This window comes from Hemitrygon akajei, chromosome 5 (genome assembly GCF_048418815.1).
Source record: "Hemitrygon akajei chromosome 5, sHemAka1.3, whole genome shotgun sequence".
Lineage (NCBI taxonomy): Eukaryota > Metazoa > Chordata > Chondrichthyes > Myliobatiformes > Dasyatidae > Hemitrygon > Hemitrygon akajei.
Window position 1 is genome coordinate 185,705,861 of NC_133128.1, and position 18,449 is coordinate 185,724,309.

Genomic DNA, 18,449 nt, shown 5'->3' on the forward strand with positions numbered 1-18,449 from the left:
GAAGCCATGGGAGACGGTGGTGGATGGTCGTATGAGCAGCTGGTGTACATCACAAGTCCTGGTTATGCGACTACTGAGGCCAACCAGACAATCTCTGAAGAGTATTGTTAATGGCTAGGGTCACCCATCAGAAGAAAGCAATGGCAAACCACTTCTGTAGAAAAATATGTCAAATACAGTCATGGTAATGGCTCTTCTAATGGTGGCCTTGCTTGAATCAGTGCATTGGAAGGTACTACATGGACCAGGGCTTTACTTCTCTTGGGGTGAGTATGGTAACTCCCCCGCCACGCACACAGAATGGTGGAAGAACTCCACAAGTCAGGCAGAGTCTATGGAAATCAATAGACAGTCAATGTTTCAGGCCGAGAACTTCCTTCAGAATTGAGAATGGGCGGGGGAGATGCCAGAATAAGTTGTGGGAGAGTGGGGAAGGAGGATAGCTAGAAGGTGATAGGTGAAGCCAGGTGGGTGGGAAAGCTAAAGGGCTGAAGAAGAAGGAAGCTGATAGGAGAGGAGAGTGGACTATAAGAGAAAGGGAAAGAGGAGGGGACCCAGGGTGCGGTGCTCTACAGGTGAGAAGAGATAAAACGGCAGAGTGAGGAATTGGGGAGGGGGGGAATTCCTTTCCTGGAAGAAGAAATCAATATTCATGCCATCATGCCAACCATCTCTCTTTCCTGCAACCTTTCTTCCATGGCATCTCCTGTGTGTACAGCTGCTATCCGGCTACTATGGGGAGTGTTCTGATGACCTTTAGTCATTGGTGTGCAGCAGAGTATACACAATATTGAGTATCATGATTTTAGGAAATGCACGTTCCTTTTAATGCATGTTTTTGGAGTAAACGATGCAAACAACTTTTGTCCAGTTTTATAATTTTTCAGGAGCCCCATGAAGACACTAATGTGAAATACAATTGAGGTTTTGAACACCACAAAAAAGAGTGAAATCCAATGCTCTGGCCAGTGCATAAAATTCTAGGCTGCTCTTGGCACTTTCGAAGCTACCTCTTTGCTTGAATGGCATTTTTATAACCATACTCTTGTCTGCATTTTGTAGAATTGGAAGAATCTCGACAGAAATGTCCGCCCTGCTGGAACAAATTTGCAAATTCATTCTTGGTCTGGGACTGCCATCCACATTGGCTAAAAGTGAAGAAAATTGTCCATTTAATTGTGATGGACCCCTTTGTGGATCTCGCCATCACGATTTGCATTGTGCTGAACACTCTTTTTATGGCTATGGAGCATTACCCCATGACAAAAAACTTTGAAAATGTACTCTCATATGGGAACTTGGTATGTATTCACCTGACCTGGCTGCCTTACAAGGTCAGATTTAAAAAAAAAAAAAATTTGTTTGCTTTATATGGTAGAAAGATAATAAGTTCTTTATTGTTGAATAATCCATTAGTATAACAGCATAATATTCTAAAAGTGTGGTCAATCTATATTGAAACATACAAAAAATACAGAACTGCTGTATATCATCTTGATTTAATACTAAGAAGCTCTCAAGCCTTCTGAATTTGTCCTATTTTAGTATCAAAATACATTAAGGCAATGGGATTGATAACCTATCATCAGAGCTTCTCCACAGATGCTCAGTATTTTCCCCTATATTTCTGCTTTTGTTTCAGATGTCCTGCATCTGCAGAATTTTACTTGTACATTAATATAATTCAGCTCTGTCCAAATATAATCAGTACATTACTGTATATAACATTGGGCCATGTTGCATGCTATACTGTAGACTTTTGTTCCATGCTTAATTATGTCCTTGTGTCAGAATCAGAATCAGGTTTATTATTACCAGCATGTGGCATGAAATTTGTTAACTTAGCAGCAGCAGTACAATGCAATACATGATAATATAGAATGAAAATGTAAATCAATTACAGTAAGTATATATGTGTATACTAAATAGATTAAAATAGTGGAAAACAGTAATAATATGTATATTTTTTTTAAAGTGAGGTAGTATTCATGGGTTCAATGTCCATTTAGGAATCGTGTGGCATAGGGGAAGAATCTGGTCCTGAATTGCTGACTGTGTGCCTTCAGGCTTCTGTACCTCCTTCCTGATGGTAATAATGAGAAGAGGGCATGCCCTGGGTGACGGGGGTCCTTAGAAATGGATGTTGACTTTCTGAGGCACCACTCCTTGAAGATGCCAACAAGAGAAAATCTGCAGATGCTGGAAATCTGAACAACACACATACAAAATGCTGGAGGAGCTCAGCGCACCAAGCATCATCAATGAAAAAAGTACACTCAACGTTTTGGGCCGAAATCCTTTGGCAGGACTGGAGAAAAAAAGCTGAGGAGTAATTTAAAAGATGGGGGGAGGGGAGAGAGAAACACAAGGTGATAGGTGAAACCTGGAGGGGAAGGGATGAAGTAAAGAGCTGGGAAGTTGATTGGTGAGATGAAGTGAGGGAGGGAAAAGGGGATGGGAAATGGAGAGGGAGAGGGAGGGATTGGGAGGGCATTACCAGAAGCTTGAGCGAGCGGAACAAGTGTTACACCTGCCCCTACACCTCCTCCCTCACTACCATCCAGGGCCCTAAACAGTCTTTCCAGGTGAGGCAACACTTCACCTGTGAGTCTGTTGGGGTCGTTTACTGAGTTTGGTGCTTCTGGTGAGGCCCCCTGTATATTGGTAAGACCCTATATAGATTGGGAGACTGCTTCACCAAGCATCTATGCTCTGTCCACCAAAACAAGTAGGATCTCCCAGTGGCTACCTATTTTAATTCCACTTCCCATTCCCATTCCAATATGTCCATCCATGGCCTCCTCCACTGTTGTGATGAGGCCACACTCAGGTTGGAGGAACAACACCTTATATTCTGTGTGCGAAGCCTCCAACCTGATGGCATTAACTTCAGTTTCTCAGACTTCTGGTAATGACCCCAAATTCTTCTCCCTTCTCCATTTCCCATCCCCTTTTCCCTCTCTCACTTCATCTCACCAATCAACTTCCCCGCTCTTTACTTCATCCCTCCTCCAGGTTTCACCCATTACCTGGTGGCCCTCTCTCTCCTCCACCACCCCCTGCCTTATAAATCTACTCCTCAGCTTTTTTCTCAGTTGGCCCGAAACGTCAACTGTACTTTGTTCCATAGATGCTGCCTGGCCTGTTGAGTTACTCCAGCATTTTGTGTGTGTTGCTCTTTGAAGATGTCTTGAATAGTATGGAGGCTAATACCCAAGATGGAGCTGACTAATTTTACAACTCTCTGCAGTTTCTTTTGGTCTTGAGCAGTAACCCCCCCACCCCAATACCAGGCAGTGATGCAGCCGGTCAGAATGCTCTCGGCAGTACATCTTTCGAAGTTTGGGAGTGTATTGGGTGCCAAACCAAACCCTAATGAAATATAGCCACTGTCTTCTCTTCGTTATAGCTGGATCAATATATTGGGGCCAGGTTGGATCCTCAGAGATCTTCATACCCTGGAACTTGAAGCTGCTCACTCTCTCCACTTCTGATCCCTCTATGAGGATTGGTGTGTGTTCCTTCGACTTACCCTTCCTGAAGTCCACAATCAGCCCTTTCATCTTACTGATGTTGAGTGTAAGGTTATGGCTGTGACACCACTCAATTAGCTGGTATATCTCATCTCCATGAGATTCTACCATCAATGATTGTATCATCAGTGAATTTATAGATGGTAATTGAGCTATACCTATACATGAAAGAGTCTTTTTCTGTTGATTAGTGTCAAAGAAGCCAAATTAAATTCACTGTGATTTAATGTTGTAAAACAATAAAACGTGAAACCTTCCAAGGGGGGTGAATGCTTCTTACAGGCACTGTACATTTACTTCGTGTAATTTAGTTTTTTTCTATTATTATATATTGCATTGTTCTGTTGCCACAAAGTCAACAATTTTAATGACTTATGCCGGTGATATTAAACCTGATTCTGATTCTAATTCAAAACCCACTAATCTCTACTTCCTCCACCCATCTTCTTCAGGTATTTACCGGAATCTTCACTGGAGAAATGATTTTCAAAATCATTGCCTTGGATCCTTTTTATTACTTTCAAGAAGGGTGGAATATTTTTGACAGCATTATTGTAAGCCTTAGTCTAATGGAACTTGGTCTGGCTAATGTGGATGGCCTGTCTGTGCTACGATCATTCCGATTGGTAATTATGTATATTTTATGTCTCCCTATTTTACATTATCAACATTATAATATACAGTGCAGTGCAAAATTAGGCACATGTATATAGCTAGAATGCATCAAACTTTTGCACTGTACTGTGGTAATTTTATATATTGCACTGTCCCAAAAAAAAACACAAACTTCATGACATATGTGAGTGATGATAAACCTGATTCTGATAAGGGTCTGTACTATGGACTGAGAGTGGGAAGGGGGCAGGGAGAGGGGATGGATTAGGAAGCACCAGAGACATGTTCTGTAATGATCAATTAACCAATTGTTTGGGAACAAGTGACCTTGCTTGGCATCTCATGGCTGAGTGTGTCTGCACTTGTGTCACCCTCCATCTCCACCCCCCCCCCCCAACACTCCTCCTCTGTCACCTGTCTCACTTCTCTACTGTGGCGCGCTCCACCCTTGCCATTCCCAACATCCTTTGCTCCCGCCAGATTTACAAACTTGCTCTCTGCTCCACGTTGAGAGATACAGTATTGTGCAAAAGATTAAGGCACCCTAGCTGTATAAGCTAGGTATAATATATACTGTATGTGTCTAAGACGTTTGCATAGTACTCTATCAGCATTACCGCTGATTAAAAGTGTATTGTTTTGCTTAAGTGAGTTTTATTCAAACAGATAGGAATGTAATAATAGGATACTAAACTATTGACACAATTAATATAATGCTGTTTTTATTTTAATCAGAAACTATTGTTTTTTCAGCTCAGAGTGTTCAAATTGGCAAAGTCGTGGCCAACACTGAACATGCTAATTAAAATTATTGGCAACTCAGTAGGTGCTTTGGGAAACTTGACTTTGGTATTAGCCATCATTGTCTTCATCTTTGCTGTGGTTGGCATGCAACTCTTTGGTAAAAGCTACAAGGAGTGCGTCTGTAAAATTCAGGAAGAATGTAAATTACCTCGCTGGCACATGAACGACTTCTTCCATTCCTTTCTCATTGTGTTCCGAGTCTTGTGTGGAGAATGGATTGAGACGATGTGGGACTGTATGGAAGTAGCGGGTCAGTCGATGTGCCTCATCGTCTTTATGATGGTCATGGTAATAGGTAATCTTGTGGTACGTAGTAAATTATTTTTAAAACTACACTTTTTGGTAATTGTTGTAAATGTCAAGTTAAAAGCACAAAAGGCAGAAGCATTGATAGTGTGTTTCAAAAATAAGTTTTTAAATGATTATCAAAACTGCTCACTGTTGATGCGTCTGCAAGTTATGGCTCATCATGTCGTATTGTGATATACAATCATTTTGGAAATAACACCGGAAGAATCTTTGTTGTCTATTGTCGGATCTCCAGTTATTTTCAATCCCTGGATACTTTTAGGAATCCAGGGATGAGCGAGAAATTTTGACTCATTGATTCTCCATGATCGTTTATTTTAATGTTTGAACAAAGATGCAGAGCATTTGAAACTAAATAAGGAGCTGAGAACAAAGCAGAGATTCAATAGGTTCAATAAAAAGATGGCACCTTTGAAAATCTATCACCTTTATACAGAAATTCTCCAGATAAGAATCAACCAATCAATGGTTGCACAATTATAGCATATGGGTTATGTGCAAATACTCAGCCCATTACAAAGTGAGAAGGAATATGGAACTGCTATAATGCCTCCTGCCAGTAAGTGGGGGTGAACCACCACATACAGTGAAAACTACACAAGGTGAAAATGTTAGTGAAAATTACAATTTTGGTCTTGCATTAATTCAACTAATAGCTCAAATGGTTCAATTTAATATAAGAGAAAGTATACAGTATACAACCGGCAATTCTTACTCTTCACAGACATCCACAAAACAGGAAAAAAAAACCAAAGAATGAATGACAGAAACATCAGAACCCCTAAACCACCCCTCCCACCTCCCATGCACAAGTAGCAGCTGAAGCATCGACCCTCCCACCACTTGCCCAGCAAAAGCACCAATCCCACCCCCCACAATTCAAGCAATAGCAAGAGCCCCCAAAGAGATCTTGATATAGTGTTCATCAAAAAATACGGTCCATCCTAGCACTTCGGTGTCTCCGACAGGCTCTCTCTCACCAGTGAGGGAGAGAGAGGTCGCCCCTGCAATGAGAGCAGGAGACCAGAAGCTCACTTGCGATGTTACAGTCTTCTCCGTCACTTCTCTGAGTCTATCAAATCGAAGACCAGCAGGCTGTTATTCACCGTCAAAAAGAGCAAGGGGGGGATTGCTCAATTAGCATGTAAAAAAAGAACTGATTCCAACACTATGCATGAACGGTCAGTTATAAGATTAACTTACTTTTTCTTTCTTTGATCTTCAGGTACTGAACTTATTTTTGGCCTTGCTATTGAGCTCATTCAGTGCTGACAATCTCGCTGCTACAGATGATGACAGTGAAATGAACAACTTACAGGTTGCTGTGGGGAGGATACAGAGAGGCATTGCCTATGTCAAAAGAAATGTGCAAGAATTCTTCCAGAAAGCCTTCATCAAGACTAAAGTCACAGAGGACATCAAGCCTCTTGATGAACTACACAGCAAGAAAGATAACTATATCTCCGATCACACAGGCGTTGAGATTAGCAAAGACATGAACTACCAGAAGGATGAAAATTGCACCACCAGTGGGATTGGCAGTTGTTTGGTGAAATACAATATAGATGAAGGAGACTACATGTCCTTTATTCACAATCCAAGCCTGACTGTTACTGTGCCAATAGCTGTGGGGGAATCAGACTTCGAGAACCTAAACACTGAAGACTTCACCAGTGAATCAGACCTAGAAGGAAGCAAAGAGGTAAAGATATTTGCTATTTTTCTGTTGCAGTGAACAAATTGAGGTTAATGAAAATGATTCCAGGATTGAAAAGCTTGTTATATGAGGAGCATTTAATGGCTTCAGGCCTGTTCTCACTGGAGTGCAGAAGACTTCATTGAAATCTATTGAATGTTGAAAGGCCTCGATAGAGTAGATGTGGAGAGGACGTTTCCTATAGTTTGTTGTTGGGGGGGGGTCTAAGACCAGAAAACACAGCCTCGGAATAGAGGGGTGTCCTTTTAGCATGGAGATAAGGGAGAATTTCTTCAGCCAGAAAGTGGTGAATGTGAAATTTGTTGCCATTGTTGACTATGGAGCCCAAGTCATTGTGTATATTTAAGGCAGAGGTTGATAGATTCTTGATTGGTCAGAGCATGAAGGGATGTGGGGATAAGGCAGGAGATTGGGGCTGAGAGGGAAAATGGATCAGCCATGATGAAATGGCAGAGCAGACTCAATCGGCCAAATGGTCTATTTCTGCTCCTATAACTTATGTTCTTCTTGTTCTATGGAATGACTGTTCCAATGCCATTATCATTCATATCAAGGTAAGACTTCTATAGATACACTTTCCAGTATTTATGAAGAACATTTTAGATCACGCCACTGAAAACTGTTTAAACTATGATATCTGATTGAAATACAATAAAATCATAGCTGGGATTTTAAACATATAGCTTTATTTTAAATAAGAAATTTGAATGCATTTATAGAATGAGAATATTTGTCTTCAGTTCCGTAAGATGTGGTGGCACGGTAGCGATAGTGGTTAACACAACGTTTTACAGCACAGGCAGTCTGGGTTCAGTTCCCGACACTGCCGGTAAGGAGTTTGTACATTCTCCTTGTGATTGCATGGGTTTCCACCCACAGTTCAAGGACATACTGGTAGACGGGTCAGTTGGTCATTGTAAATAGTCCCGTGATTAGGCTCAGGTTAAATCACGAGATTGCGGGGCGGCGCAGCTTGAAGGGCCGGAGGAGCCTATTCTGTGCTGTATCTCAATCAATAAATAAATAAATAATCATGCAGATACTCTAAGTTACAAGTTACATGAGCTTTCATGCAATAATGTATTTTTAAAATCTTTACAATATTGCTTTTTAGAAAGGTGATAAGATACAGGACTAGTGAGAGAGTGAATAGTTAATATGATTAAGTGATACAATAATGTATAGGTTCCAGTTTTTTGTCTAGCCATGATAGAAAAAAAAAGGAAGATATTCCTGATGTTACAATAATGACTAACTTATAAAGTAACTTGTAGAACGGGTTTTGTGGCATAGACCCCAACCATTAACTGGGGAGGGGTATCTGTAGACCCCAGGTTGGAAACCCTGTTACAGATGTGGCCTTGCTCCTGAAATAATGGGTTTGGGAAGTGTTGTCAAATACACATAGCCTGTTGCTGTTGGTATTGCTCTGAACTGATGATTGATCAAGTTTTAAAAGTTTTTGATGAATGAGCTGCGTAACTCAGTGTTCAGGAAGCCAAAGCACATGGGATTGAAGGAATGGTTATAAAAAAAAAAGACGCCCGCAGCTCAGACAGAAGTTTTAAAGGTAAACCTGAGACATTAGAAAGAGATGGAATTGAGACTAGCTCAAGGAGACCAAGATCTGTATTAGGATCGGCATTTAGACCTTTTGTTTTTTTAAAACATTTATGATCTCTGCTGTCTAATCCCACTTGGCATCAATCACATAACAGCTCAATCTCACAACCACTAAAGGGGTATTAAACTTTTTGAGAATAGATGGAAAGAATAACTTGAGTTCAAATCAGATGCCAGACGTTACTGATCTAATCTCATGCCAAACCTGCAATATCAAAGGAGATAAGAAGGACTGCATGGCATACTGCCTGAAGCCTTTCGTTATCAATGTGAGAAATTGCACTGTGGCCTCATGAATTCTTTCCTTAAATATGGAATAATGAAGAGATTGCTTTAGAATTGAGGAACCCCAACCTTAAAAGTCTTTTTAAGGACAGTACACCAATTATTGCAACCTATTACTCTGATGGCCATCCAGGGGAAAGATATTGCCTGTATATTTTTGAACCACCTCTGGGTTGTCAAGGTCTTGCCAGAAACTTGGTCTATATTTAAAACCAATTTTCAAAACAAAATTATGTCACCTTCATTATCCAGGAGATAGTTACAGAAACAACACCAGAACCTTGGTAAACTTTTTAATCAATTTGACGCACTTTCTTCCTTGAGGCTTCATGATTTATGTAGTTGCTGGCTAGATTTAGCAGACCACCAGAACTTGTTTAGTTTTGAAGCTCTTGCATGGCCAAGTTATTTCCCATATACACAGCTGCAAAATGGAGTCAAGGAAGAGCATACAATTAAGTCGATCTTGAGGAGGGCATAGATGAACATGTCGGAAAGGGAATGGGAATCAGAATTAAAATGTTTGGCCTCCAGCAAGTTCTGCTTGTGACAGGTGGTGCGGAGGTGCTTGACGAAGCAGTCCCCCAATTTAAAATGGGTCTCACTAATGTAGAAGAGGCTGCATTGACAACCCCGGCAGATTCACAGGTGAAGTGTTGCCTCACCTGCAGGGCTGTCTGGAGCTTTTCATGGAGGTGTATGGGCAGGGTAGCACTTTGACTGCTTGCAGGGATAAGTGCCAGGAGGGAGATTATTAGGGAGAGGCAAATGGACAAGGGAATCACAGAGGGAGCAATCCCCATGGAAGGTGGAGTGTGGGGTGTAAAGGTATGTTTAGTGGTAGGATCTCTTTGGAGGTGGTGAAAGTTGCAGAGGAAAATGTGTTGGATGTGGAGGCTGATGATAGGCAAGGATAGTGTATATTTCAAGGACACAGACATGGACAATACATGGTGGGAATCAACTGACATCAATAGCCCTCTTGAGTCAGTGAACCATAATAGATAGTGAGGTTTTTTTTGATAGTAGAGTCACTCAGTCTGATGCAGAGAGTCCTGATGGGACCACAATGTCCCATTGAACAGTACTGCACTGAGAATGGTCTTTTAGATTATAACACAAGCTACTGTAGATGCTGGAATCTGGAACAGCAATCAGTCTGCTGGGGGAACTCAATGTCCTCTCCTCCCAAAGAGGCTGCTCAACCAGCTGGGAAAATTGGCTGATAAATGGCAGATGGAGTTTAATGCAGACAAGTGTGAAGTGTTGCACTTTGGGAGGACAAACCAGGTTTAGGCTTACACAGTGAATGGTAGGGTTCTGAGTTGTGCTGTAGACAAAGGGACCAGGAAATACAGATCCATAATTCCTTGAAAGTGGCAGCACAGGTAGATAGAGCTGTAAAGAGAACTTTTAGCACATTGACCTTCACAAATCAGGACATTGAGTACATGAGTTAGGATGATATGTTGAAGCTGTACAAGATGTTGTTGAAGTTGAATTTAGAGTATTGTGTGCAGTTCTGGTCATCTACCTACAGGAAAGATATCAGTAGATTTGTAGGAGTACAGAGAAAATTTACAAGGTTATTTCTGAGAATTGAGGACCTGAAATAGCGGGAAAAGTTAAATAGGTTAGAACTTTATTCCCTGAAGTTCAGGACAGTGAGGATAGATCTTTAGAGGTATGCTAAATTATGATGGTGTGGCGACCCACTTTCTGTGCAGGCGAACCAGCTCACAAATAGCCAGTGCGCGGGGGGAGACTTTGGTAATGCACCTCTGACGTCATTTCCGCCCGGAGAGGGTGGGCACTAGGGATTAAATGCCAGCGCCGCAAAGTTTGAATAAACTAGTCTCAAAACGACTTACCGACTGCGTGTCGTTATTTCAGCGCTGTGTGTAGCACATCGCTACATTGGAGACCTCGTCCGGGGATACCATCAAATCCCGGTGCTCCCTGAAGACATCCCAAAACAGCATTTATCACCCCGTTCGGCCTGTTCAAGTTCCTCCGAATGCTGTTCGGCCTGAAGAATGCCGCACAGACGTTCCAGCGGCTAATGGATGCAGTGGGACGCGACCTGGACTTTGCGTTCATCTATTTGGACGACATCCTTATAGCCAGCAGTAGTCGCCAGGACTAACTGTCCCACCTCTGCCAGCTCTACTCCCGCCTGAGTGATTTCGGCCTCACGATCAACCCGGCCAAATGCCAGTTCAGTCTCGATACCATCGACTTCCTGGGCCACAGGATTACCAAAGACGGGGCAACACCTCTGCCCGCCAAGGTAGACGCGATCCGCCACTTTGCCCGGCCCAACATGGTCAAAGGCCTGCAGGAGTTCGTTGGTATGGTGAACTTCTACCACCGTTTCCTCCCCTCAGCAGCCCGTATCATGCGCCCTTTGTAAACCCTGATGTCGGGTAAAGGCAAGGACATTACTTGGGACGATGAGGCCGCGGCCGCTTTCGTTAAAGCCAAGGAAGCCTTGGCAGATGCCGCGATGCTGGTGCACCCCAGAACGGACGTTCCGACCGCACTCACGGTGGACGCATACGACACAGCAGGTGGTGGGGTGCTGGATCAGCTCATCGAGGGGCGCTGGCAACCCCTGGCGTTCTTCAGCAAGCACCTACGACCACCCGAACTCAAGTACAGTGCTTTCGACCGGGAGCTGTTGGCAGTGTATCTGGCAATCCGGCATTTCAGGTACTTCTTGGAAGTCAGGCCGTTCGCCGCGTTCACGGACCACAAACTGTTGACCTTCGCGTTCATGAAGGTGTCCGATCCCTGGTCGGCTCGCCAGCAGCAACATCTGTCCTACATCTCCGAGTACATGACGGACATCCAGCATGTCTCGGGAAAGGACAACGTCGTGGCGGACGCACCCTCCAGACCAGCTGTCCAGGCCCTGTTCCTGGGGGTGGACTATGCAGCACTGGCGGAGGCATAGCAGGCAGACGACGAGATGCCCAGCTACAGGACCGCAGTCTCAGGTTTGCAGCTGCAGGACTTTCTCGTAGGCCCAGGTGATAGGACCCTCCTGTGCGACGTGGCTACCGGCCAACCTCGCCCCATCGTCCCGGCAGCCTGGAGGTGGCGAGTTTTCGACTCCATACACGGTTTGGTGCACCCATCTATCAGGACAACCGTCCAGCTGGACTCCAGCAAGTTCGCGTGGCACGGACTTCGCAAGCAGGTCAGTGAATGGGCCAGAACGTGTGCAGTGCCAAACAGCCAAGGTGCAGCGGCACACTAAAGCCCCGCTGCAGCAGTTCGAACCCACCCACCAGAGGTTTGACCACATTCATGTGGATATCATGGGCTCCCTACCAGTGTCCCAAGGAGCGCGGTACCTCCTAACTATGGTGGACCGGTTCACGAGGTGGCCAGAGGCGGTCCCGCTCACCGACACATCTGCCGATTCCTGCGCCCAAGCACTGATTGTAACCTGGGTAGCACGCTTCGGGGCACCGGCCCACATTACCTCTGACAGAGATGCTTAGTTCACCTCCAGCCTGTGGTCGGCTGTGGCCAGCCTGTTGGGAACGCAGCTGCACCACACAATTGCCTACCACCCACAGTCGAACGGGCTGGTGGAACGCTTCCACCGTCACTTGAAGTTGGCTCTCATGGCCCACCTGAGAGGACCTAACTGGGTGGACGAGCTTCCCTGGGTCCTGCTTGGAATTCGTACAGCGCCCAAAGAGGATCTGCACGCCTCATCGGCCGAGTTGGTGTACAGCGTGCCCCTGGCCATCCCGGGAGAGTTCCTATCAGCCCCAAGGGGGCAAGAAGAAGAACCCGCAGCAGTCCTGGACAGGCTACACGAAAGGCTCGGCAACCTGGCCCCCGTACTGACTTCACAGCACGGACGGACCCCGACCCATGTACCCAAAGACCTGCAGAACTGTAATTTTGTGTTTGTACGAAGGGGTGGACACTGGGCACCGCTACAGCGGCCGTACGAGGGGCCGTTCAAGGTGATCAACAACAACGGGTCCACATACGTTCTGGACATTGGGGGGAGAGAGGAGGTTTTCACGGTGGACCAACTCAAACCAGCCCATGTAGACTTGGCGCGGCCGGTCGAGGTTCAGGCCCCGCGGCGCAGAGGCAGACCTCCCAAACAGAGGCTGATCCAGACTGTGGACATTGGGGGGGTGTATTGCCGGTTTTGGGGGGGGGGGGGTTATGTGGCGACCCACTTTCTGCGCAGGCAAACCGGCTCACAAATAGCCCGCGTGGGGGGAGACATTGGTAATGCACCTCTGACGTCATTTCCGCCCGGAGAGGGCGGGCGCTAGGGATTAAATGCCAGCGCCGCGAAGTTTGAATAAACTAGTCTCGAAACGACTTACCGACTGCGTGTCGTTATTTCAGTGCTGTGTGTAGCACATCGCTACAATGGGTATAAAAATGGTGAATACATGCAGGTTTTTTCTCCTCAGGTTGGATGAGACTAGAATTAGAGGTCATAGATTTAGGATGAAAGGTGAAATATTTAGGGGCAATCTAAGGCAAAATTCACTCAGATGTGATACCAACAGAATTAGTAGAAAAGGATTCAATTGTAACATTTAAAAGTTTGGAAAAAAATGCATGGATTGGAGAGGTTTATGGGGAAAAAGTCTGGGCACAGGTACATGAGACTAGGTAGAAGATCAGGTTGGCATGCATTAGATGGGCCACAGAGTGTATTCTTGTGCCATACTGCTCTATGACCCTATGAACCAAACATATGCAGCAAATATTATTCTGCCGAACTAGAAGAAAACTATCCACAGGGATTCATGAACATCAACTGCCTGTAAAGCACATGACCAACTGTCCCTAATCTCCTCCCATGAAGATCAAGAGGGGCACAAGTTCGACTGGGCACCAGTGAAAGTCATGGCACAAACAAACACGCGGCTTGCAAGAGAATTCCTGGAAGCTTGGTTTTCCGTGGACAATTCTGTAAACAAACATGTAGACCTCAATTCTATTTGTGAGCAATGCGGGCAAAATTCCAGACCACAATGCATGAAGTTCACCACACAACCAGTCAGCGGTAGGATTTCTGCCCCACATCACAATTGAGTTTCTGAAATGATACCCAATCTGCTGATTGAAAAATATATGAAGGCCAAGCTTTCAGAAAACACACCTCAATCAACAGTGCATTGACAACGTCTCTTCACATGGTGACGAAACATTCGCAAGTAAATTGCCAAAATTGGAGAGCAACTCAACCCAAGTCTATGAAACATTGAGTTCCTCCAGGAGATTTTCCGTCTTTTACATCACCAGGTCTCTTCCAACTCTGTAGAACAACTTTACAACTAAACTCAGTGAATGTTTTCCCAGGTATTTATCTAGTCCTATTTCCAAAGGCTAGTCTTGAACCAGCAACTATTCACGTTATTTGCCAGGTAACAATAACTTGCTGTATAACATCATCTGCCTCACTTCACCAAAGGTTGTTTTGCTAATTACCTTAGATCCATGTGACCCATCTTTTATGGGATCCATTTTTCCCCCTGATTTAGCCAATCAATATCCACTCAGGTATAGCACAATTTCTTTCATTGCTTGTGTGATGAACATCCCAAGTGTATCAGGTCTGCCCATTTATCAGAAACTACCATTCTGGTAAATTCTCCTCTGACTTCTTGACATACTTTCTGAAACATGACACCAATACCACAGATTGATGAATATTAATCATGAGAGTATTAATGAGATTGATGAATATTTAAACTTGTTTCTCTGCTTTTGCACCCAGTGCCCAATCACACATCACATGGAGTTGTTTAACATGCTGTCTCTCCAGGGATTTGTCTCATTTGGCCTTTCTTCATTCTTCTGCAGTAAACTTGATGTAACACCACATTGGCTGGCCAGTGGTGTAGTGGCATCAACACCAGACTTTGAGGAGAGTGGTCCTGAGTTCAAATCCAGCACGCTGTCCGTCCGTGCTGGGTTGAGCATTGACCAAGCATAGAAACATAGAAAACCTACAGCACAATACAGGCCCTTCAGCCCACAAAGCTGTATCCTTACCTTAGAAATTACCTAGGGTTACTCATGGCCCTCTATTTTTCTAAGCTCCATGTACCTATCCAGGAGCCTCTTAAAAGACCCTATCGTATCTGCTTGGCCTTGTAAAAAACAGACAAATGCTAAAGAAATGGGAAGGTTGCCACCCAATGTGCCACAAGATGTGGAAAGGAGCAACAACAGAAACACCATGTTAAGAGTCTGCTGCCGAACAATTTCACTCTGTCAGTGAAGGCTACAGGAATTTCCCTCAATATTTATGTGATTTATTTTGATGTTTCGAAAATATTGAAAAGAGCTACAGAAGTTAAACCATCAATCTGATTAATACCCACTACATGTTCTCTGCTTGTTACAAAAAGCACATACTCTTTTATTCTGTCCTTTCAATGAATTACATACACTTAGCATTTTGTCAAAATGGCTTTCATTTTGCTAATGTCTCTTAATGGTTGTCCTATCAAACATCTTTGGAATGATGAGGCCACACTCAGGGTGGAGGAGCAACACCTTATATTCTGTCTGGGTAGCCTCCAACCTGGTGGCATGAACATTGATTTCTCAAACTTCTGGTGATTAAACCATCTGCTCCTTTACCATTCCCCATTCTTGTTCCCCCTCACATCTTTTCCTCTTACCTGCTCATCACCTCCCTCAGCTGTTCCTTCCCCTTTCCCTTCATTCATGGTCTGATGTCCTCTACTATCAGATTCCCCCTTCTCCGGCTCCTTATCTCTTCCACCAATTAACTTCCCAGCTTTTTACTTCACCCCCTCACCCTTTCCCAATTTTACCTTGTACTTCTTCCTCCCCTCCCCCCACCTACTCCTCCCTTCCCTTCCAGTCCTGATAAGGGTCTCAGCCTAAAATTTTGACTGTTTAGTCCCATCCACAGAAGCTGCCTGACCATTGGAGCTCCACCAGCACATTGTGTGTAAATATCTTTGGAAAGTTCATATACATGTAAATAATGATATTTTCATCACTTTTCTTTGTTGCTTTTTTAAAAATGCATTAAAATTTGTCAATCATAATTTACTTTTCATGTTTGTGCATTGGATTTTAAATCTGTTTTCAAATGATTTGTAGGCTTAGTGACAAGTTAGTATCCAAAATAAGTAAGAAATCTTTCAACTGAAGGCTGTGTGGGACTTCAATTAGATGTCATGGGTTAAAGGTGAAGTGAAAAGTTTAAAAGAACAGTAATGTTTTGTAACTTCCAAAACATTAGGCTAATTCAAAGAAAACACAGAGTCGGGGAATATAGACTGAGTTCATTCTTTACATATATCCCATGGTAGTGTGATAACTTATTTTTACATACAACCCGTAGTTAATTATTTAAAAGAGCAATGATGCATAATCAAACTCTATTTATTGTGTGTGTGTGTGTGTGTGTGTGTGTGTGTGTGTGTGTGTGTGTGTGTGTGTGTGTGTGTGTGTGTGTGTGTGTGTGTGTGTGTGTGTGTGTGTGTGTGTGTGTGTGTGTGTATGTATATACACCTATATAATACAATATTACTCAAATACTATTGAAGTATTAAATACACAAGATGAACATGAGGGGAACCTTCTTCACTCAGAGGGTGAGTGTGGAACGAGTTGCCAGCACAAGTGGTGCTTGTGAGCTCGATTTCACTGTTTAAGAGAAGTTTGGACAGGTATATGGATGGTAGGACTATGGACCATTTGCAGGTTGATGGGACTAGGTAGTTTAAATGGTTTCGCACAGACTAGAAGGGCCAAAGACCTGCTTCTGTGCTGTACTTTCCTATGACTTTTTTTTTATCAGCAATGAACTGATGGGTATTTGATTTCCCATGTGAACAAACAAAAACAATATTCAGTAATGAAACACTCTGTTGATTATGTCAGATGGCATTAGTGACACACAGCTATTTGTCACGTTCTTCACTTGAAAGAGTTTTGACTTCATCACCCGTCAGATAGACTCATACAGGAGGATGCAGGCCATGTGCAGGCAAATGGGATTAGTTAGATTGGCATCATGGTCGGCGCAGACATGAGATAAAGGGCCTGTTTCTGTCTGGTTCTGTGTTCTATGAAATTAGTTATGAGAAATCTTTTAAAACAAAAACATCTTGGAACTTTGATAGCTAATTTGCAGATTGTATTGATTATTGAATGAAATACAATTAATATTCATATGGATTTTAATTCACTGATGTAATAAATTTTCTACTGATCCAAGTGAATTTAAATCAGGGGTTTCCAACCTATTTTACACCATTGACCCCTACCCTTAACTGAGGGGCCTGTGGACCCCAAGTTGGGAACGCCTGGTTTCAATAGTGAGCTAGAATGGTGCCCCTGTGAGTTTAAAGGGAGCACAAGGCAATCACCCCAGGTTAGCCAGATGCTGAAACACCAGGACTTTTGAACAATTTGATACAGGACTATCGCGTTTTGTACTATCAATCAACGTACTAGCTCGCTGACAACAGGGGGTAAATTTGAAGGAATAAATAGAGGCAGTGAAGTTCATGCATTGCAGAGATTAAGACCTTTAAGAACCCCCCTCCCCCCCCAGACAGTGATGCAGCCTGTCAAAATGCTCTCCACGGTACACCTATAGATGTTTTTGAGTGTTTTTGTTGACATGCCAAATCTCTTCAAACTGCTAATGAAGTATAGTCACTGTCTTGCCTTCTTTATAGCTGCATTGCTATGTTAAGACCAGGTTAGGTCCTCAGAGATCTTAACACCCAGGAACTTGAAATTGCTCACTTTCTCCACTTCTGATCCCTCTATACGTTTCTTCGTCTTACTCTTCTTGAAGTCCACAATCAGCTTTTTTGTCTTACTGACATTGAGTGCAAGGTCATTGCTGCAGCACCACTCCACTAGTTAGTATACCTTGCTCCTGTACACCCTCTCATCTCCATCTGACATTCCTGAGTTGCGTTATGGAAGCTATAAAGCTATATGATCTCACATAAACAGAAGATGGTTGGTGTTATGTTTTGTAACTTCATAGCTTTAAACTAATTCAAAGAAGACACAGGAGTCCAAAATGTGGGTCTAAGTTTGAGTTTACTTAAAGCAAGGTGCACACGTATTATGTGGTGGTGTGATGAAATTAAAATATTTTTACATATTACCTGCAATTAGTTATTTAAACTAAAGAATTTCAAATATAACTGAAATATTAAATGCATCACAGTTGGTTGCTCAACAGGCTAGGCAGCATCCATGAAGAGGGAATAAAAGTGTGCTGAGCTTCGGAACTGGATTGGCTGGTGATCTGAAATTATTTAATTTGATGAAAATTGTTGCCTACCACTTTAGATTTCCATTCTACTCTCAATGCAAACTCTTTGGCCATCTGCACTGTTTCAATGAAGCTTAATGCAGACAGGTTAATATGGAAACACAGCCACTGGTTAGTGTGGTTAATGGCCCGTTTCTTTGCTGTATGATTCTATGTCAACATAGAAATAGGCCTTTCCACACATCTTTACCTATTCCATTTACCAAACTTGGTATGTAACCTTCCA

At 43.3% G+C, this 18,449-nt stretch overlaps 1 protein-coding gene across 5 annotated transcripts in view; it reads left to right on the top strand.

Annotated features, from left to right (window-relative positions):
- scn1laa (sodium channel, voltage-gated, type I-like, alpha) overlaps window positions 1-18,449 on the top strand; it is a 222,323-nt gene that overhangs the window by 105,041 nt on the left and 98,833 nt on the right. For all 5 annotated transcript variants that reach the window (XM_073047435.1, XM_073047434.1, XM_073047436.1 and 2 more), the window contains exons 14-17: window positions 1,063-1,301; window positions 3,986-4,159; window positions 4,902-5,258; window positions 6,487-6,963. In XM_073047435.1, coding sequence (XP_072903536.1) covers window positions 1,063-1,301; window positions 3,986-4,159; window positions 4,902-5,258; window positions 6,487-6,963 — 1,247 coding nt within the window. The remainder of the gene's footprint in view (window positions 1-1,062; window positions 1,302-3,985; window positions 4,160-4,901; window positions 5,259-6,486; window positions 6,964-18,449) is intronic.